General features: G+C 41.3%; 1 protein-coding gene across 1 annotated transcript; it reads left to right on the forward strand.

Moving 5' to 3' along the window:
• Nucleotides 1-700: 700 nt before the first annotated feature.
• On the forward strand, nt 701-22130 carry LOC137038414 (rabenosyn-5). Its single transcript, XM_067412956.1, has 12 exons — nt 701-871; nt 1562-1818; nt 4137-4268; nt 4453-4553; nt 10609-10654; nt 10741-10902; nt 12643-12896; nt 14528-14598; nt 14730-14816; nt 14907-15009; nt 16836-16940; nt 20515-22130. The coding sequence occupies exons 2-12, from the start codon at nt 1656-1658 to the stop codon at nt 21481-21483; spliced, it is 2193 nt and encodes a 730-aa protein (XP_067269057.1). The 5' UTR covers nt 701-871; nt 1562-1655; the 3' UTR covers nt 21484-22130.
• Nucleotides 22131-22935: the final 805 nt, after the last annotated feature.

Below are 22935 nucleotides of genomic sequence, written 5' to 3' on the forward strand. Positions count from 1 at the left end.
GCATCAAGGGTTAAGGGTCAATACGCATGCATCAAGGGGTCGGGGGTTACTCTTCCAGTGCAAGTCGACTCGCGTACCGCTGACCGCCGGAAGCTAGTTTTTTTAGTAAAGTTTCAAATATAGATATTTTTCTTACACAAATGTGCCACTTTGCTTCAGAAGGCCTTTATTACCCTTACGAAAAATTACCATGGTTTTACTATAGTCAAACTGTAGTTTAACTATGACTGTAGTAACCGTGGTATTTTGGTGCATGGTTTTACTACAGTTACACTGTAGTAATACTACAATAAAACTGTATTTTTAATTACTGTAGTGACTGGTATTTTTAAAAACCATGGTTAATTTGTAGGCCTAGTTACTATGGTTTTACTGCAAAAACCACAGTTAAACCATGGTTACTACAAAAAAAAAAAAAAAAAGAAGAAAAAAAAACATGGTTATTTTTCGTAAGGGAGGCATGTGGAACAGTTATATGATGGATAGATGCACTTTTGTGGACTTCAAAAAAGACCCATTAATTGTAATCTGTGTTTCATCAGCCAATTGCCTGGATTTAATAAAAATTGTTTGCCCAACACTGTTGTTATTTTTACTGAAAGATCAACCACAGCCAAATATACATATACTTTTTTATTATTATTATTTCATGGGGACTTTAAGATGGGACTTTTAATTTGACACGCTGATGTGACGCGCATGCGCAGCTCAGTGTTCCTGTGATCACGCCTAGTGACCCGACCGAGTCACACGATCATCTTTATGATTACCTCTTTACTCTCCATTTAAAGCGCTTTTATTCCTCATATCTCCAAACACTCACTCTTAAGAGGATGTTAAGAAAACCGAAAGCTTGTCGCTAAGGAATAAGGTAGATGAGCGTGTCGTTTTCTCATCTGTCAGTGTGTTTAGGCTAGGCCTGTTTACAAACTATTAACGTTACACTGGCAAAGATGTTTACAACAGAGGACTCATCACACGTTTATTCAGCAGAAGTAATTTAACATACATTAACAGAACACATACTTTCTTCTGTAGCGATAAAAAAAGATACCAGACATATGTTAAGCTAGTAACTTTAAATCACTCACAATGGTTCTGCTAATTAGCGAAGTAGTGCATTGCGTTAACTTGTAGCTTATAATGGGAATGAAACCATACCTTCAAAAATTAATATTTCCTCTAACGGGTACTGTAGATGTTGTCGTTAATATCATCTAAATAAATTATGTTCAGTTGATATTGTGATTTGCCTTAAAGGGACGGTTCACCCCAAAAATAAATCTCATCATTTATTCACCCTCATGTTGTTCCAAACTTGTATGAGTTTCTTTCTTCTGAATTTTAGTAACCAGACAGTTGACAGCACCATTGACTTCCATAGTATTTTTTCTCCCATACTATGGAAGTCAATGGGTGCTGTCAACTGTCTGGTGAACTCATTTTGGGTGAACTATCCCTTTAAGACCTAGTGGTCTTTTGCTGTATTTAAACAAAAGTTTTGTCTTGAAATTTCACATAATTGCTTATGAAATATTAATATTTTTCTTTATTATTTGAGTGATGGAGAGGGTCTGGGGTGGCCGGTGCTGTCAAACAGGTGCATCGTAATCTCATTGGAAGCATTGGATCCATCCTCTCACATCCAAACACTGATGGCCTCCATCTACGCGCCTTCATTAGAAGACTCGGCTGAGGTGAAGGAGGGCTTCCTGTGCCCATTGTGTTTGAAAGACCTTCAGTCGTTCTACCAGCTACAGGGCCATTATGAAGAGGAGCACTCCGGAGACAACAGGCACGTCGCTGGTCAGCTGAAAAGTAAGTTGAAATTAAAGGGATGGTTCACTCTAAAGTGAAAATGATCCCATAATTGACTCCTCCTCAAGCCATCCTCGGTGTGTGTATGACTTTATTCTGTCAGTCGAACACAATCAGAGTTATATTAATAAATATCCTGGCTCTTCCAAGCTTGATAATGGCTATGAATGGAGATTTTGAAGCAAAAAAAAATTCTTTTATCCATTATAAGTGCTCCATATGTAGGCTGTCACGATAACGAATTTTGCTGGAGGATAAATTGGCCAAGAAATTATTGCAATAAACGATAATATTGTCATTCTGAGACCATTTTCATCTAAAATAATGACATGGCATAATAATGCAGGTACACCTTTTCAAAGATCAATAAACTTTTATTTCTAAAGGCTATTTAACACTAAAAACGGAAAACATTTTAAATATCCACAATAAATGAACAAAGCAACCAAAAACAATAAAATCATGGACTCTCAACAAAAAACGTCACTGTTAGTGAGAGAGACGAGGAAAACAAACAAGCATGCAAATGGAAATTATTGCAGCAGGAAAAATTATCGAGCTCATTTTTGTATAAATCGTGCAGTTTTTATCGCAGCTGTATCCATGCGGCTCCAGGGGCCTTCTGAAGCAAAGCCATACGTTTGTGGACAAAAAATATCTATATTTATTATAAGCTAGAATCAGTGGCTTTCGGTAACGGCCGAAGAATGACCTCAGATGCTGTTTCTGCTGCCAAAGCAAATCCACTTTGATGAGATTGATACGGTAAAACCCTCGCCATCGTTGCTGTTCGTATCACTGTGTGTCAAGAGCTGAGATTCAGATATGATAATGAGCGTTAACTTTCTGACCAATCACAGCAGTCTCGGCTATCTGACCAATCAGAGGTGCGTTTCCCGTACAATGACGTAACTCAATGTTTAACTACCATAGTACGTTGCATCGTTGAAGAAATCAACTAGTTTCCCAAAACCGTATTGTCACGAATCTGTTGTCGAACCACGCTTGTTAATGATGTGTCACACACCTGCTTTTATATAATTACTTTGCGATCGAATGCATGCTAGATTTTTTTGTTATAAATTATGGACGTGGCATCTGAGGACTAATTCTTATTTTCTCAGTTATTTTACCTTATTTACAGATTCAATCATAGGCTCGTTCTTACTATAGAGCACGTCCGCACATGCACACTACAAAAAAGGTGCTTTACATCTCTTGACAAACATAAATGACATTTGTATGTGTTTAAATTAAACATATATATTGTACTAAATGCCAGCTTGCTTATTTTGCTCAAGATACAGATTTATTAAGTCCACATGTCATGCAAACTAGAAACTTTGCTTCTAACCGCAGCTCGAGATCTGTCTTTGCAACCACATGAGTTTTCGATGCTGTTTGTGAATGTTGGTTGGAACGATGGTTTCAGGAAACACAGATTCGTTGAACTTTGTTGATAACGACGGAACTTGCGACCATAGTTGGCTAACGATGATTTTGGGAAACGCAACCCATAGCAGCTCAGAGAGCCGGGGTGTAGAGAGACCGAATCTTTGATCAAACAGTTTCAGACACTGAGAAAAGAGGTGTTTGTTGACATTGAATGCATGTCAACCTATTGTAGGAGACTCCAAAACACAATTCAAACCTTTAAAATAGCATTAAAGGGTTAGTTCACTTAAAAATGAAAATGATTTCATTAATTACTCACCCTCATGTCGTTGGACACCCGTAAGACCTTCGTTCATCTTCAGAACACAAATGAAGATATTTTTATTGAAAGCTGAGAAAGGCTTCAGAAAGGCCTCCATTATCATTCAGTCCATTCCCACTCACAAGACCCATAAAGGCACTAAACACATCGACACAAAGCCCATCTCACTACAGCGGCTGGACAATCATTTTACCAAGCGACGAGAATAGTTTTAGAGCGCAAAAAAAATCTAAATAATGACTTTATCCGCAAAGATATTGTCTTCCGTGTAGGTCTCGGCCGTGAACTCAGGTGACAGCGGCTCCTCCTCTTCCGGGTCATGAACGGTTGAGCTGCGTCATATTCTCACGCATGGGCCAAGTTCACGTCAATAACTTAGTGGATAAAGTCGTTATTTTGATTTTTGTGCGTACAATAACTATTTTCATCGCATTGTAAAATGATTGTACAGCCGCTGAGGGTGAGAAATTAATGATATAATTTTCATTTTTGGGTGAACTAACCCTTTAATAGCGGCACAAGTCATGCTTATTTAAGCATTTTCTTTATTTTATTTCATTGGTAAGTGACACATTCAATTGTATTGTTCATTGTTTCTCAGGCCTGGTGCAAAAGGCAAAGAAAGCCAAAGACAAGCTGTTAAAGCGGGACGGCGATGAGCGGACAGACAGCGGCTATGAGTCCTTTTATTATGGAGGAGTGGACCCGTACATGTGGGAGCCGCAGGAGCTCGGTAAGACCCTTACTACCAAAGACAGATGTATAACATTCTTCAAGAAGTCATTCACATTGCTTTCAGTGCCGTTCAGGGAAATGTTGGTGTTACTGTCCATACATTCAAGCTGTTCCTGGATCATTGGGTGTTGACCACAGTCAGCTGTCATTGTCAGGCTGTAATATGTCTTCTGTTAAAACAGGAGCCACCCGCAGTCACCTGGATTCTTTCAAGAAGCAAAGAGCTGCAAGAATCGACCATTATGTTATCGAAGTCAATAAATGCATCATACGACTGGAAAAGGTGAATGTTTCAGCATTGCGCTCCCAGTAATTTCATCTTGCGTGATTGTTGATGTGCTCTAGGCAAGTGCATGGCTCTGTTGAACATGTTTAAAGTGCCCCTATTATGCTATTAGGTTCCTAATTTAGTTCAAGTCTTCTACAACAGGTTTATGTGCATCAAAGGTCAAAAAACACTTCTCATAATATATTGCACATCACCTCATTTTTTCTCAAAGAGCCTGAAAAAAGTTTATTTGAAGATTCGGTCTCTCTAAACCCCGCCTCAATAAGAGCAGCTCTACTCTGATTGGTCAGATGGCCCAGTCTGATGTGATTGGTCAAAGTAAACGCTCATTATCATATCTGAAGCTCTTGACACTCAGTGATATGAACAGTAACGAGGCGTGGGTTTTACCGTATCAGTCTCAGCTGGAAACAGTGTATTGTCCACATGAACACCAACCAAACTCTTTCAGTCTCAGACACAACTACAGGCATGTGAGGGCGGGGCAAAGAGATGCTGTTCAGCCAATCAAGACCAGAAGCAGGCGTTATGCAAATCTGTTATATAGGTTTGTATTAGTTAGTGAGACTGGAATTGCTGAAGACTCGTTTTAGGCAGTTTTCTTTCTTTTAGGAGACGATCACTTTATTTGTTGTTCACTATTGATCTCTTATATTCACAGTAAGAGTGAATATAATTACGCACCGCAAGAAAGGAAATATTCAAAAAAGCATAGTATGGGCACTTTAATGAATGTTCCGGTTACAAAATGAAAGTTTGTGTTTACAATGTGTGTGTGTGTATATTGTGTATAATTATTAGGTATTGCTAAACACACACACACACACACACACACACACACACACACACACACACACACACACACACACACACACACACATTTATTTAAGAAATATTAGTATGCATACTGTGTGTGTGTGTATGTATGTGTATATATATATATATATATATATATATATATATATATATATATATATATATATATATATATATACATAATTTATATTATATAAATTTAAATATTTCATATATCAACATCATTTTTTTTCTTAAATATATAAATGCATGTGGACGTATTTAAAATATACCTAATAAGTATACACAGTACACACACACACACACATTATGTAAACAAAAACTTATAAGTTGGATGCGATTTATTGTTTGACAGCACTAGCTGTAACAAACCTCAAAAGTAGGTTAAACCTGGGTCATTCTAAACCCTGGGTCATTCTAAACCCTGGATCATTCTAAGCCCTGGGTCATTCTAAACCCTGGGTCATTCTAAACCCTGGATCATTCTGAACCCTGGATCATTCTAAGCCCTGGGTCATTCTAAACCCTGGGTCATTCTAAACCCTGGATCATTCTGAACCCTGGATCATTCTAAGCCCTGGGTCATTCTAAACCCTGGGTCATTCTAAACCCTGGATCATTCTAAACCCTGGGTCATTCTAAACCCTGGATCATTCTAAACCCTGGGTCATTCTAAACCCTGGGTCATTCTAAACCCTGGATCATTCTAAACCCTGGATCATTCTAAACCCTGGGTCATTCTAAACCCTGGGTCATTCTAAACCCTGGATCATTCTAAACCCTGGGTCATTCTAAACCCTGGGTCATTCTAAACCCTGGGTCATTCTAAACCCTGGATCATTCTAAACCCTGGATCATTCTAAACCCTGGGTCATTCTAAACCCTGGATCATTCTAAACCCTGGGTCATTCTAAACCCTGGGTCATTATAAACCCTGGATCATTCTAAACCCTGGGTCATTCTAAACCCTGGGTCATTCTAAACCCTGGATCATTCTAAACCCTGGGTCATAGTAAACCCTGGGTCATAGTAAACCCTGGGTCATTCTAAACCCTGGGTCATTCTAAACCCTGGGTCATTCTAAACCCTGGATCATTCTAAACCCTGGGTCATTCTAAACCCTGGGTTAATGGAATCCTGGGTTATCTGTCATTTTCCACATAACTTAACATTTTTAAATTATATTTTGCTTTTCACATTGTACATTCTCATTTGCATATGTGTAGCGTTTGTGTCCTCATATTATATATTGCCGTCTGCACTATAAAATATATCCTGAATGGACTTTTCGAACTATAAAGACAAGAATGAAATCACTCCAATTGACAGGTTACATAATTATGTGCACGTAATGGTGTTGTAGTACTCGAGACCGGTCTTAAGATCATTTTTTGAAGGTCTTGGTCTTGTCTCGGACTTAGAGGACTCAGGATTGTATCTCAAGACCACAACTGTGAGGATATCACTAAATTGCTGGTGCATTATCTGATTTAACATTATTAATGTGATTTGATGTAAAACTTTATGCTCAAAATGCAATCCATAACTTCTCTGTAACGTGATTTCTTTTGTTACTGTGCTGCCGGGTTCAAAAGCAATGCAGCATTGTCGCAAAAATGGCCAACATTTTAAAAAATAGACAAAAGAGATTTTTTTCTTATTTTTTATATATAACATAGAATATAAATAAGCAATATCACAAGAGCAAGAGAGCTGTTTACATGAAGCAGGATTGCAAATCATATTGATTTATACAAATGTTCAATAAACTAGAAGTTAATATAAAATGACTAATTTTAAACTGCGTCTTTGCTAATTTGGCAACGTTTCGTTATTAAATGAATCAGCGGCTTTGAACAAATCGGTTGAATGATTCTTTGAATGTTAAAGGTCCCGTTCTTCGCGTGTTTTCGAAGCTTTGATTATGTTTACAGTGTGCAATATAACATGAGTTCACGTTTCGCGTGTAAAAACACAGTATTTTTCACACAATTGACTTATCTGTACAGCGCTGTTTCCTCTGTCCTAAAAACGGCCTGATGATTTCCTTGTTCTATGAAGTCCCTCCTTCAGAAACACGTAACGAGTTCTGATTGGGCCAGCGCTTCCCGTGTTGTGATTGGACAGCAGCTTAGCGCACTTTGCCCAGAAAGGTCCCGCCTCTTACCATAACGGGGAGATGCAAGCGCTGAATGCGCGCTCTTCTCCACATGGGAGAGCAACGAGACCACGCCCCCTATTTTGCGTGTTCTTGTGGGCGGAGCTTTAGTTAACAAACGGTTCCAGTGACGTCATCACAGCAGGAAGTGCAGCGGTGTCGTCCAAACCGGCCGTTTGCTGTAGGCTTTGAAAGGGAACTTCTGTTCAATAAAATATCTCGCTGGCATTGAACTTTGAGCTTTATAATTTTACAGGTATTATTTATGCTCCAACAGCAACATTTCACACTAACTAAAGTTTGAAAGATGGAATCATGAAGAACAGGACCTTTAAATTATGTTAATGTTTTAATGTTAAATTAATCTGAACATTATTTATTTATATATATATAAACAATAACCCAGGGTTAAGCGCAGTGTTTAAAGCCCCAAAGGAACAAGTGTTGGAGTCAAGACCACCTTATCCGAGACCAAGACCAGACCAGCACTCCTTAAAGGGGGGGTGAAACACTCAGTTTCAGTCAGTGTCATGTCAATCTTGAGTACCTATAGAGTAGCATTGCATCCTGCATATCTCCGAAAAGTCTTTATTTTTTTTATAATTATATAAGAAAGATGCGCTGTTCCGAGTCTTTCCGAAAAAAGCCGAGCGGGTGGGGGCGTGTCGTGTGAGTGGAGCTAAATAATGACGTGTGCAGCAGCGCGCTGCAGTGAGGAAAGTGATTCGCTCTGTGAGGAAAGTGATTCGCCCGCCGCGTGAGGAAAGTGATTCGCTCTGTGAGGAAAGTGATTCGCTCTGTGAGGAAAGTGATTCGCTCAGTGAGGAAAGTGATTCGCCCGCCGCGTGAGGAAAGTGAGTCGCTCTGTGAGGAAAGTGATTCGCTCTGTGAGGAAAGTGATTCGCTCTGTGAGGAAAGTGATTCGCTCAGTGAGGAAAGTGATTCGCCCGCCGCGTGAGGAAAGTGAGTCGCTCTGTGAGGAAAGTGATTCGCTCTGTGAGGAAAGTGATTCGCTCAGTGAGGAAAGTGATTCGCCCGCCGCGTGAGGAAAGTGAGTCGCTCTGTGAGGAAAGTGATTCGCTCTGTGAGGAAAGTGATTCGCCTGCCGCGTGAGGAAAGTGAGTCGCTCTGTGAGGAAAGTGATTCGCCCGTCGCGTGAGGAAAGTGCTAATACAGATCGACCGCCGGCCTATCAGTGGGTAAGTCAGTAGCTACTGGTTATATCACCTGTTTAGCATCCTACAAGCCAGCGCTTTGATGGGCGTAGGCTGTTGCTTTCGCTCTCTCCCTCGCTCTCTCTCACGCGCTTCCGGTAGAATTGTCCGTAAGGCCCATACAAGGAAATTCCGCCCCCATTAACGTCAAAGGGGACGCATGATCTCAAAAAACTTGCCGAAACTTATGACTAACCGGAAGTAGTATTTTTGACAAAGAAATACTCCCATCAAACACTTTGTCTATGTTTAGTATGGGATTCCAAGTCTTTAACAGTGTAAAAAGATCAGTATGCATGAAACAGCATTTCACCCCCCCTTTAAATTCATAAAGATCCACATTAAAGCTCCACTGTGTGATATTTTCCCCCATCTAGCGGTGTAAAGGTATATGACCATCCAGTGAATAATAGTTTCTGCTCCTCTCAATTTCGATTTCGTTTCAACTCCTACGGTGGCCGATTTAGTCATGGCTTCCAGTTCGACCTCTTCGGTGAGTGTTGCTTCAAGTGATGAGGTTACTTTTGAAAACTATTATAATTTGCAGTTATTTAATTAAATATGTATTTAAAAAAATATGTTATAAGGTAAACAATACTTTTTCATCATTGACGCGAGGAAAACTATCCTAGACGTCGTTCTAGTGTTATGCTCAGCACACCATGATATAATTAGCCAAGCAACAATAAAACTTCCAATATACACAAATAGGCTGAACTAATATTACCTGTCGAGAAGAAAGCAGGCAACGTCGGCGTCCTTTTTAAAATCGTTGCTCCTCATGAGCTCTTTCCAATTATTGATTGCATCTGAAGTGATCAATCACATTAAGGATGTTAAATCAGACAATGCACCAGCAATTTAGTAATATCACAGCAGATGTGGCTGGTCTTTAGATAAAATCCTTGAGAAAGAGTCCTTGTAGTCTGAGACCGAGACAAGACCAAAACCTTCAAAAAATGGTTTTAAGACCGGTCTCGAGGACTACAACACTAACTGTAACTGACCTTCTTGGCTAAATCCTCTTCAAACTTGCCATGTAAGACAGTGACTGAGTTTCCAGCTTATGCTCATGCACCTTGTGCCAAAGCTGGGAATGCAGCAAATTATTGAATTGTGCTCCCGTTTTGCAACACGTGAGCTTGGATTCACATACATAAGCAGCCAGCAGCATATCCAGCAGCCATATCACCCTGTAGCCCAAGACTGGTTTCCCACTGAAGCTAAGCAGGGCTGAGCCTGGTCAGTACCTGGATGGGAGACCAACTGGGAAAACCAGGAGCTGCTGGTAGAGGTGTTAGTGAGGCCAGCAGCGGGTGCTCACCTCGTGGTCTGTGTGGGACCTAACACCCCAGTATAGTGATGGGAACTCTATACTGACAAAGAGCACCGTCTTTCAGATGAGGCGTTAAACTGAGGTCCCGACTCTCTGTGGTCGTTAAAAATCCCAGGATGTCCTTCGGAAAAAGAGTAGGGGTGTAACCCCGGCATCCTGGCCAAATTTGCCCTTTGGCCTCTGTCCATAATGGGCTCCTAATCATCCCCCTATTCTGATTGGCTTCATCACTCGGTCTCCTCTCCACCAATCAGCTGGTGTGTGGTGAGCGTTCTGGCGCAATATGGCTGCCGTCGCATCATCCAGGTGGTGCTGCACATTGGTGGTGGTTGAGGAGATTCCCCCTTCTATGTAAAGCGCTTTGAGTGCCTAGAAAAGCGCTATATAAATCGAACGCATTATTAAATCGAACGCATTATAAGCTACGTTTTAACAGTCTGATAAATTCAGATAATGTGTTAAATCTTTAATAGAACTGTCTATGTAATCAAATAGTTTCACATTTCTACTTTTTTTCATTTCCAGCTAACCTCCTTTGACAGAACCAGCATGGATGCAGCGCAAATAAGATGTATGTGAACAAAATATCAAAAATGTGCAGTGTACCATTTAAGTGATGAGTGGAAATGTGACTGCTATGTTTCTTTGTGTTTTCAGCACTTGAGAAATCGGTGGTTTCGTGGGTGAACGACCAGGATGTGCCATTTTGCCCTGATTGTGGGGGCAAATTCAACATCCGCAACCGCCGCCACCATTGCCGGCTCTGTGGGTCCATTATGTGCAGAAAGTGCACAGAGTTTTTGCCTCTTACACTGGCATGTGAGTTACACACGTTTAGATGTGTTAGATTGACCTCATTTAGGGGTCACACTCAAATGTGATTCTTTTTTTTCCCCCCATTCAATTCTATGTAATATACACTACCGGTCAAAAGTTTGGAAACTTTACTATTTTCAATGTTTTTGAAAGAAGACTCTTCTGCTCATCAAGCCTGCATTTATATGACCCAAAATAAAGTAAAAACAGTCATATTGTGAAATATTTTTGCAATTTAAAATAACTTTTTTCTATTTGAATATATTTTAAAATGTATTAATTTCTGTAATTCAAAGCTAAATTTTCGGCATCATTACTCCAGTCTTCACATTGTCCTTTAGAAATCATTCTTATATGCCAATTTGATGCTCAAGAAACATTTATTATTATCAGTGTTGAAAACAGTTGTGTAGTTTTTTTTCAGGATTATTTAAAGGGATAGTTCACCCAAAAATGAGCCTGTGATGTTGATCTGCTGACCCCCCCAGGCGTCTGAGATGTAGGTGTTTGTTTCTTCAGGAGAACACAAATGAAGATTTTTAACTCAACCGCTCGTATAATGCGTGTCAATGGGGTGTATTTCTATGAGAGGAAGTTGCAGTCTGTCAGTCCATGCATGTGGATGGTAGCAAAATCCATGAGAGTAAAAAAAAAACATGCACAGACAAACCCATATTAAACCCTGTGGCTCGTGGCGACACGTTGATGTCTTAAGACACGAAACGATCGGAAAACTATTTGGGTTATTTTTTACCTCATATCAGACGAATCTCATCTAGTATTCTCAGCACCATAACTTCTGTCGAGTAAGGTCAAAATCCCGGCGCGATCATAGATATATTTACATAGATTCCTCATTCGACCGAGCAGGCACTAATGAGGAATTAGTAATAGAACAAATCTTCATTTGTGTTCTCCTGAAGAAACAAACACACCTACATCTTGGATGCCCTGGGGGTCAGCAGATAAACATCACAGGCTCATTTGTATACATTTTTTTTACCTCTAATACGCCACTATGTTCAACAACCGTCAGCACGCGATCACTTCCGGTGAGTGAGGTCTGTACACGATCTGGCATAGATACACACGTGAGAGATCACTTCCGGACCGCTTGTGTAAACTACGCCAGGTCATGTACAGATCTTTGTTAGGTCACTTTGTTAAAAGAGCAGTTTTGAAACGTAAAGTAGGATCGAGTTGGCCGAGTTGCCATCTTGGCAGCGCGTCACTCCCGGATAACAGAAAATGGGCAAAGAGGCGGGACGTGGGCGGAGCTGAGGTGACATCATGACTAACAGACAGCAGACAAACGGCAATCCACCTGACACTCAGAGGCCACGCCCTTAATTATGCAGAACTTTAAGGCTTTATATAACGTAAACGAATGAGTTATAAAAAAATGTACCCCCCTCACAGTCGTCACGAAGGGCCGTATAGAAATTAGCCGTATAGACCAAAACCACAATTTGTCCCAGGCTGTGAACATGTTTTATTCTGCTGTAAAAGTTGGGCATTTTAACAAGATTCTGCTCCCTTCTGGAGTCTGTCCCTAGTGGCCAGTCGATGAATTGCAGTTTAAGTCACTTCCGTATTGGCTTCAACAGAAACTGGAGGAGGAGCCGCTTGCTCGGGATGTGATATTTTTCTTGTGATTCAGTGGGATTTAGTACCTTAAACTACCGGTAGGTCATCCTGAGCAGGTAGGTCAGATTTTCAGAACGGACTGTAATGTGCTTTCAGATAAATTAACCAGTGGAGCCAGGGAGGCTCTGTGGGCTCCTGGCCAGGGTGGCTCTCCAGGGAGCTCAGGCCCGGTGATGCAGCAGACCCTTCGCCGCGGCTCCATTAGCAGCATCTCGTCGGTCACATCCGTGCTGGAGGAGAAAGATGAGGACCGCGTGCGCTGTTGCCATCACTGCATGGACGCACTGCTCCGGCATCAGCGCAAACTGGAGGAAAAAGACCACATGCCTGATATCGTCAAACTCTATGAGGTACAAACTTTTTTTTTTGTGTTGAACATTGTGTTTAATGTCATCTACTTAAAGCCACAATATGGGATTTTTTGCAGCTATTGGTCGCTTATTCAAAGCGAAGGCATGTCTTGATGATGCCATGATTACACAGCGGTTTTAATCTGTCACAGACGAGCGCTTCCGCTTCTTCCGCTCGTGTGTGTGTGTGTGTGTAACGCAGCGCTGTTTTATCATATCACACACATCTGAGTGTGTTAAATTGATGTTATCTTGGTGCGTTGGCTCGGCGCTACTACGAGACACTTGTTCGCAATGCAGTGAATTAAATTAAATTACATACATTTTGTGTAACCAAATAATTAGTCCAGGCAAAGTAACTCATTTTGGACTTGTAACACAAAAAGTTACTTTTCATGTTTACTTTTACTATGTAAAGTTTTATTGTGGTAGGAGTAAAGGAAAAAATATTTGGGTGTATTTTGGGCATATTCAATTAGTGTATAGCTCATTTGCATATTAAAAATAATTTTCAAAGACACTTGTAATAAAAATAAATAAATAATTGTGTAAAGTACAGAAAGTGTAAAGTTCCATTTTGATAGAAGTAAAGGGAAAAAATAGCCCCATTGGGGTGTATTGTTGTCTGGCCTTATTGGCACACATCTCGGATTGATGAGAATTTAACATATTTCGGACACCTCATGGACATTATCTAAGCGGCAGAAAATTATTTTACAATGCTATGCTGGTTCTAATAGAAAGGTGTCAGAATACACAGAGCATCTCAGTTTGCTGCGTATGGGGCGGCATAGCCGCTGACCAGTCAGGGTGACCATGCTGACCCCTGACCCCGCCGAAAGCACCAACAGTGGCACGTGAGCATCAGAACTGGACCACGGAGCAATGGAAGAAGGTGGCCTGGTCTGAGGAATCACGTGTTCTTTTACATCACGTGGATGGCCGGGTGTGTGTGTGTGGCTTACCTGGGGAACACATGGCCCCAGGATGCACTATGGGAAGAAGGCGAGCCGGCGGAGGCAGTGTGATGCTTTGGCCAATGTTCTGCTGGGAAACCTTGGGTCCTCCATCCATGTGGATGTTACTTTGACACACTCCACCTACCTAAGCATTGCTGAGACCATGTTCAGCCTTTCATGGAAACGGTATTCTGGTGGCTGTGGCTCTTCTAGCAGGATAATGCTCCTGACACAAAGCACAAATGCTTCAGGAATGGTTTGAGGAGCACAACAACCAGTTTGAGGCGTCGACTCGGCCTCCAGATTCCCCAGATCTCAATCCAATCGAGCATCTGTGGGATGTGCTGAAGAAACAAGTCTGATCCATGGAGGCCCCACCTCACAACTTACAGGACTTAAAGGATCTGATGCTAACATCTGGGTACCAGATACCACAGCACACCTTCAGGGGTCTAGTGGAGTCCATGCCTCGACGGGTCAGGGCTGTTTCGGCATCAAAAGGAGGACCAACACAATATTGGAAATGTAATGTTAGGCCTGATCGGTGTATCTAATCGTCCACATGGGTGCCTGGACCCTGATGATTGCTGCATGCAGCTATATGTGTGCTTTTGATTGTATCTCCTAATGTACATAGACTTTACCACGGTATTATATGTGTTTGCTGTGCAGAGGTTAAGGACGTGCATGGAGAAAGTTGAAGCTAAGGCTCCAGAGTACACACGCATGGCCGAGTCGCTCAAGTAAGTCCTCAACTTCAGCCATAAGCAAAGCACTACTAATGTGCATTTCTTCACTTATTTACTGATCTTATGATCTTACAGAGAATGGATATATACAATGTGTGTGTGTAATTTATTTTCTTTTCTTCTAGTGCCGGGGAGACGACCTATAGTCTCGAGAATGCTGCCGGACTGAGGATGGAGATACAGAAATACTACGAGCTCATTGATGTCCTGAGGTAGACTGAAGACACTTACTGTATGATGTGATGGATGTGTCTAAAACAGGATTCTCAGCATGCGTTTCTGTGGGTTTCTATTGGCATTAGTAAGAAGATACTCACACTCGGGATAAAAGATGAGGTCCAGCCTCACCCGAAAGCCCTGCAGCTGCAGAGGATGGTGCGCTACACCGCTACACTTTTCATACAGGTGATGTAACTTCTAAAAGGTGTATGTTTACATATTTCCCAAAAGACAAAATAATAAGAGGTTGCACTGTTTAAATGTTTAATGTAGTTGCTTGCCTTCTTGAGCATCTGTGAATGTTTACACTTTTTAGTCCCTTAATAGTCCCTTAATTTTCCTCAGTGTCAAATTCTGTGCCTCAGCATCACTGTGCAGAAATAGCTTGGCTATGGCATTACTGTGAAAAATTTACCTACAGGTCCTTCTAAAAAAATTAGCATATTGTGATAAAGTGATAAACTGAAATATTTCAGGTCTTTTATTGTTTTAATACTGATGATTTTGGCATACAGCTCATGAAAACCCTCAAAAAATTAGCATATGAAGTCATGAAAAGGTTCTCTAAACGAGCTATTAACCTAATCATCTGAATCAACCAATTAACTCTAAACACCTGCAAAAGATTTCTGAGGCTTTTAAAAACTCCCAGCCTGGTTCATTACTCAAAACCGCAATCATGGGTAAGACTGCTGACCTGACTGCTGTCCAGAAGGCCATCATTGACACCCTCAAGTGAGAGGGGAAGACACAGAAAGACATTTCTGAACGAATAGGCTGTTCCCAGAGTGCTGTATCAAGGCATCTCAGTGGGAAGTCTGTGGGAAGGAAAAAGTGTGGCAAAAAACGCTGCACAACGAGAAGAGGTGAGCAGACCCTGAGGAAGATTGTGGAGAAGGACCGACTCCAGACCTTGGGGGACCTGCGGAAGCAGTGGACTGAGTCTGGAGGAGAAACATCCAGAGCCGCCGTGCACAGGCGTGAGCAGGAAATGGGCTACAGGTCCCGCATTCCCCAGGTCAAGACACTTTTGGGCTACAGAGAAGCAGCACTGGACGGTTGCTCAGTGGTCCAAAGTACTTTTTTTGGATGAAAGCAAATTTTGCATGTCATTCGGAAATCAAGGCACCAGAGTCTGGAGGAAGACTGGGGAGAAGGAAATGCCCAAATGCCTGAAGTCCAGTGTCAAGTACCCCACAGTCAGTGATGGTCTGGGGTGCCATGTCAGCTGCTGGTGTTGGTCCACTGTGTTTTATCAAGGGCAGGGTCAGTGCAGCTCGCTATCAGGAGATTTTGGAGCACTTCATGCTTCCATCTGCTGAAAAGCTTTATGGAGATGAAGATTTGGTTTTTCAGCACGACCTGGCACCTGCTCACAGTGCCCAAACCACTGGTAAATGGTTTACTGACCATGGTATTACTGTGCTCAACTCTCCTGACCTGAACCCCATAGAGAATCTGTGGGATATTGTGAAGAGAAAGTTGAGAGACGCAAGACCCAACACTCTGGATGAGCTTAAGGCCGCTATCGAAGCATCCTGGGCCTCCAGAACACCTCAGCAGTGCCACAGGCTGATCGCCTCCATGCCACGCCGCACTGAAGCAGTCATTTCTGCTAAAGGATTCCCCACCAAGTATTGAGTGCATAACTGAACATAATTATTTGAAGGTTGACTTTTTTTGTATTAAAAACACTTTTCTTTTATTGGTCGGATGAAATATGCTAATTTTTTTTAGGGTTTTCATGAGCTGTGTGCCAAAATCATCAGTATTAAAACAATAAAAGACCTGAAATATTTCAGTCTGTGTGCAATGAATCTAAAATATATGAAAGTTTAATTTGTATCATTACATTATGGAAAAGAATGAACTTTATCACAATATGCTAATTTTTTGAGAAGGACCTGTATATATATTTTTTAAATGTTAAACATGTTGCAGGTTTACAAACGTATGGGTGAACTGTAGACAAAGGTAAAAGCTCACATTCAACACTTTCTTTCATCCCATAGGAGAAACTGCTGGGTCTGACGTCCCTCCCCACCAAGGAGAAACATGAGGAGCTTAAAGAGAAGAGACGAGAGGAGCTGGAGAAAAGGGCTCAGCAGGAGAGACAGGTGAGAGAACTTATCCTGTTTCTGATAAGGAAAAACTGATCAGCGTACTGCATTTTTTAATTATGCGGAATGAAACTGAAGTTGCGCTTGTCTTTTCTTCTCTATTGTGCCGTATATCTGAGTGAAATGCTTCTCAAACAAGAACAAATGTAGGGCGGGGCTTGATTTTGTCTGTAGGGAATTGATTGGATGGTTGTGGTTTGCTGCGGTTAGGCTGTGTGTCCACCAAAGTGTTTTTTCACGCAGCTGGCTGGCGTTTTCAATTGTTTTCAATGGAAGCGCCGCATTTTTAGAACGCCTGGAGCGCAACGAGGCGCTGAGCGAGTATTTCAAGCTCAACCGCTGAGCGCTCTGCGTTTTTTTTTTTTACTTGTCGCCGAGAGTTGAAGAATGTTTAACTTTGAGTAAAACGCAGCGCTCATCATTGTCACTCTTCACCCAGCCGTCCAATCACAGTGGAGGAGAGGCGGGACAAATACTCCATAGACCAACCGCCACATTCTGTCATCAGATGACAACAAGCAATAATAACGGAACAAGATGATTTAAAACAAGAGCCAGAGCAAATACTTTACATTTTATCTGCAGTTTTATATAGAATCAATACAGAAACAATCTACCTGTGAAACTACCTAGTAACACTCCCACGGATTTTCCGTATCATAGCAAGCAAAGAGTCTCAACTGAAGAAAAAAAACGCTGCCTGCCAAAACACTCAAGCGCTCACAGCGAGGCGATTTCAGGTGGCTAAAAACGCTTTGGTGGACACACGGCCTTAGGGTTTATATTTAAACAGTACGGGTGTAATGCACTCATGTTACGATTTGGTTTAATAGACAATACTTTGAGCAAAGTCAAAATAAGTTCAAATGTTTTTGTTTTTACTTTTTTATAAATACTTCAAACACATGGTAAACAGTTAACTGATAGATGCTACATATTACATCAGGAATGCACTTGGCCTTTCTCCCCCCAGAGCGCAGGACAATGGTGACACTAGAAGAGAAATATTTATGATTTTAAAAATACAGAATTATGCAAGACACGTATACTTGCACTGTCCTTGACAACATAAACTTAAAAAGTTTTAAATATTGTACTTTATAACATAAAGCACTTATTCTTTTATTAATAAACATGGAAGCTCAAATGTGTGACCTTCTGGGTTTATTATTTTTGATGCACTGTAACCGTATCTGGTGCTAAATAAATCTGTCCAAACTTTCATTTTGGGTGAAGTGTATCGCTACACCCCTAACAGAGTAAGTCTAAAAAAAATGTAATGTCTACAACCGTCCACGTATTTCTCTTCTTTGGACAGATTTAGCTTCCAATTCCAATGAACTAATGAATTAATCGCAAAATGCATTTATTCTAACCTCAAACAAAGCTCTTGGTGAATTTGATTAATCGAATTAGTGAATTTATATTAACAATCAGTGAATCAATAATGAGTCTGATTAATCTGTAGTCTACATATTAATTTCAAACAAATAAGTTATATTTTTATTCTTGTACAATAACAGCTGGATTAAAAGCTGGTCAGAAAGTAAGCAGTTAAGTATTTTGCAGATCATATATTCCTCATATACTTTTGCATGTGCTTTGTTGAAAATAGTGCCGTTTTACTTAAAATACCTTAATCGATAATTTATGTTCATCGCATATTCATATATCTAAAAAGGTTTTATTTTTCTCCTTCTCACTAACACTTGGATGTAGAGGTCTACACGGGTCCAAAAATCCGTACCCGAACCCGAAGAGACCAGTAATGTGTTACACAGAACCGACCCGGACCCGTCTATTATTTGATAGCTGGAACGAACCCTGGTGGGGGAAGACGCAGACCCGACCGGACCCTAATGTCTCATATTCCACAATAAACTGCTCTTAAAGGGTTAGTTCACCCAAAAATGAAATGTCTGTCATTAACTCCTCCCCCTAATGTCGCTCCACACCCGTAAGACCTCCGTTCATCTTCACACACAGTTTAAGATATTTTATATTTAGTCTGAGAGCGTATGCAAGTGTATGCACACTATACTGTCCATGTCCAGAAAGGGAATAAAAACATCATCACAGTAGTCCATATGAGACATCAGTGGGTTAATTAGAGTCTCTTGAAGCATCCAAAATACATTTGGGTCCAAAAATAACAAAAACTACGACTTTATTCAGCATTGGCTTCTCTTCCGCGATTGTTTTCAATCCTCAAATAAAGATTCAAACGGTTATGAATCAGCAGATTGATTCATGATTCGGATCGCCAATGTCACGTGATTTCAGCAGTTTGACACACGATCCGAATCATGACAGTATAGTGTGCATACACTTGCATACGCTCTCGGACTAAATATAAAATATCTTAAACTGTGTGTGAAGATGAATGGAGGTCTTACGGGTGTGGAGCGACATTAGGGAGAGGAGTTAATGACAGACATTTCATTTTTGGTTGAACTAACCCTTTAACAAGTCAATAAACAAGTTGCAAAAAAATATAACTTTTTGTCTCACCCTTCCCAGCCGTCGTCTCCCTTCCTTGTAACGTTACCTGGTTGTGATGTATTACATTCCTTGCTAAGAAAAAAGTTATATCCATGTTATTCCTCTCTTGTTGTTCCAAGCATGCTAAATTCACTTATGATTTCAGCTTTAAAAGTCCACTTTATGTCACGGTGACGGATGACAAATGCAAATTTACAGATTTGCATTTCGACTCGAGCTAACTCGCATAATAACTTCGACTGTTTGCCCTTTTGAACTAATAACTATTACTCGTTCAGCGCCATGGCCCCTGACGTTAGCATTATGTTGCTATAATCTCTGTGAGCCGAGTCTGACTACCAAAACTTTAAGATTAAACAAGACGGTTCATTCATATTCATATTAAGTCATTACAGTCACTGTGGAAGTTCGGGTTGCCAAAGAAACACGACACGCTTGAGACTGCACTCGCACGTTAGCTGGAGCAACCTGAAATATGAGCTTTTTTATGCAATTTGAGCGCCATAGAAAACATTTATGTGACAGGTCACTGAGATTTTTTTGCTGATTTGAAATATATTGTTTAAATATGAGTATATTATTACTGTGCGCTTGCATTAAATCTGCCCGCTTTCTAAACGGCTGAGAGAGCGCGAGTAAGAGATCGATTGTGTTTTTAAATTTTTTTCTTAACCTTATTTCCTGGCTCACGCTTTTCTCATCCTAATTTTACAATTTGCAAGTTACACAAAACACACACGCTGTGGTGACTGATCTGATCACGGCCAGGGTATCTCAGAGTCTCCTCGACTCTGTATTACAAACAATGTTGAACAGACTCGGGACCCGAAGCAATAGATTGGGACCCGACCCAGACCTGGCTGATCATTTAAAATATTGACCCAAGACCGTATGAGTCGGGTCCCAGGTCCACGGGTCCCGGGTGTGCCGTAAAGACCTCAACTCGGATGTTTAAACTGAATAAAATGCCAACAATAAACCAAATACAATGAGATCTGTTTCCCTGTCTGTTCATGTGATGTTTGGCATAAAGCGTATTGTAACTCTGTTCTTGTCTTGCACAATCTAGGCGGGCCTGGAGGCTCAAAAACGGCGATTGGAAAATGAAAAGAACCGACCGGCCCTCAGTGCAAACGGGGATGTTCCCGCTTCACGCATGACCAAAGCTGCCGGCTGGCTTCCACAATCAGACACTCTTCACACCCGCTCGGAGCTGGATGACCCTCTCCTCCAGCAGATTAACAACATCGAGTCTTTTCTACGGCAGGCTCGCTCCGCCAACCGCACCGATGAAGTGGCCATGCTGGAGGAGAACCTGCGGCAGCTTCAGGACGAGTTCGACGCGCAACAGACCAGCCGAGCCATCCGGCTTTCACAGAGGCTGGCCGAGGAGACGGACCTTCAGCAGAGCCAGATCCAACATCTACAGCAACGAGAGCTGGAGCACCGAGCCAGCACTAAAACCTCCTCAGACCTCAGAGAGCGGGAAACGGCTCAAACGAGAGAAGAGGAGGAGGAAGGTGAACGTTTGCGTGGGTCTTTCTCACGTCTGTTAGGGAACTCTCCCCCCTCGGACGGACACCGAGAGAAACGTACGCCGACTCCACCGGCCAAAAATCCTTTCGACGACGAGCATTTCTCTGCATTCGAGGAAAAACCATCAAACTCTCAGACGGCCAATGGAAAGAAAGAGTACAACCCATTCGAGGACGACAATGACGAAGAGGAAGCTCCAGAAACGGGTAAAGCCAAGTCGTCTAGAAATCCCTTTGAAGATGAAGATTATGACGATGGAGGGAACCCTTTTAAAGAAGAGATTCCTGCTGCGTCAACCAATCCGTTTGATGAAGATGATGATGAGGATGGCACGGCAGCTGACGACACGATTGAGGAAGAGCTGCTGCTACAGCAGATCGATAACATCCGGGCGTATATCTTTGACGCCAAGCTAAGCGGACGTTCTGACGAAGTGGAGCTTCTGTCGGAGAACCTGAAGGAGCTCCAGCGCACACTACAAGAGCAGAAAAGAAAAAAATAGCGGTCGACACAACCGCTTTCAGTTACAAACATGCTACTGATGCACTAAAATGTTAAACAAATGAGGATTATCTCTGCTGGAAAAGTCGTAGGAACACAAACACTGAGAATTGCAATCAAATTGCATTGAATTTGCAATTTAACAATAAAAAAAAGCATTGGTAACTATTCAAATTCATGTGTTATGCGAACAAAACCTTATTTTCTATTTAACAGGTAGATTCGAGTCATATAAAGGGGTATGTTTTTATGCAGAACGCATCTGAAGTAAAGCTTCTGTTCAACAAAGTCAGTATTTCGTGCACAACGCTACTTTGAGCTACATTAGCCTTCAGCTTTGAGGCATTTTCTGATGATATTGATCTAATGGACGTTTCACTAAACAGAAATCCTGGGCCCGTATTCTTAAAGCGTCTTAAGAATCCTCTCAGAAAGCTCCTGATTTACAGTTAAAACTTCTACCTAGGAGTCTTGGCTTTAGAGTGACCTGAGAGCAAATCTGAGCGAGGAAAATACAAAAGCACACAGTATGGTTCTGAAATTGCTGTAATTGTGTAATGACTTTGCTTGTAGAAGGTTGTGTCAGACCCAAATCATCACCAAACCATCTCTGGCGCTATGGCATTTCTGCGCTGTCTGAGATGTTGGCATGTCGGTCACAAACATGGTCTTATCAACTCAATCATGCCTTGTGTGGAACACATTTCTTCTCCTTCGTCCGTTTTCTCCACTGATAAAAAAACTCTTAAGCCTCTTAGAAGTCCTCGTCCGTACTAAATCGTTGCATGCGATTTGACTTGTTTAACTTTAGTTAGTGTGTAATGTCGCTGCTTGAGCATAAACAGTATCTGCAAAGTTACAGCGCTGAAAGTTCAATGCAAACGGAGATATTGTCTTTTAAAGTTACGGCAGTTTATTGCCTACAAAAATGGCCGGTTTGGACTACAACGAGCTTCTTCCTGGGTTGCTGACATCATAAACCCTCGCTAGTCTCGCAGATGTGGCGTGGCCTGGCAACCTGTGCTTGGCACTTCAGCCAATAAAAATACAGGAAACTACATTTGGCCATCTGACCAATCTAAGACCATTGCGTTTTTCAGAGGGATGGGCTTCATAGAAGCAGGAAGCAAACGAACCGTTCAAAGGACAGACAGCGGTGTGGAATAAAGGGAGAATAGAAGAAAAATACGGCGTTAAAAAGAAGAAGTATTAAGACATGTTATACTGCGCGCCATAAACACAACCAAACCTAGAAAAACCCCACAGATTCACCCCTTTAAGACATATTTTCAGCTTTCTGAAATATTTTTCTTTAATTTTAATAGGAAACGCCCACTTAAGAATTTTTTCTGCTCTTTGCATTGATTTTTCATGAATACGGGCCCTGATCTCCAGTGTTTTTATCACTTAAAGGGTTAGTTCTCCCAAAAATTAAAATGACCCCATGAATTAC

Source organism: Pseudorasbora parva, chromosome 13 (genome assembly GCF_024679245.1).
Source record: "Pseudorasbora parva isolate DD20220531a chromosome 13, ASM2467924v1, whole genome shotgun sequence".
Lineage (NCBI taxonomy): Eukaryota > Metazoa > Chordata > Actinopteri > Cypriniformes > Gobionidae > Pseudorasbora > Pseudorasbora parva.

Excerpts from the sequence above, each read along its gene's own strand:
- LOC137038414 (XM_067412956.1), top strand. The coding sequence starts at position 1,656 with ATGGCCTCCATCTACGCGCCTTCATTAGAAGACTCGGCTGAGGTGAAG. Across the intron at positions 1,819-4,136 it reads CGTCGCTGGTCAGCTGAAAA|GCCTGGTGCAAAAGGCAAAG; the intron begins GTAAGTTGAAAT and ends ATTGTTTCTCAG. Across the intron at positions 10,903-12,642 it reads TTTGCCTCTTACACTGGCAT|ATAAATTAACCAGTGGAGCC; the intron begins GTGAGTTACACA and ends ATGTGCTTTCAG.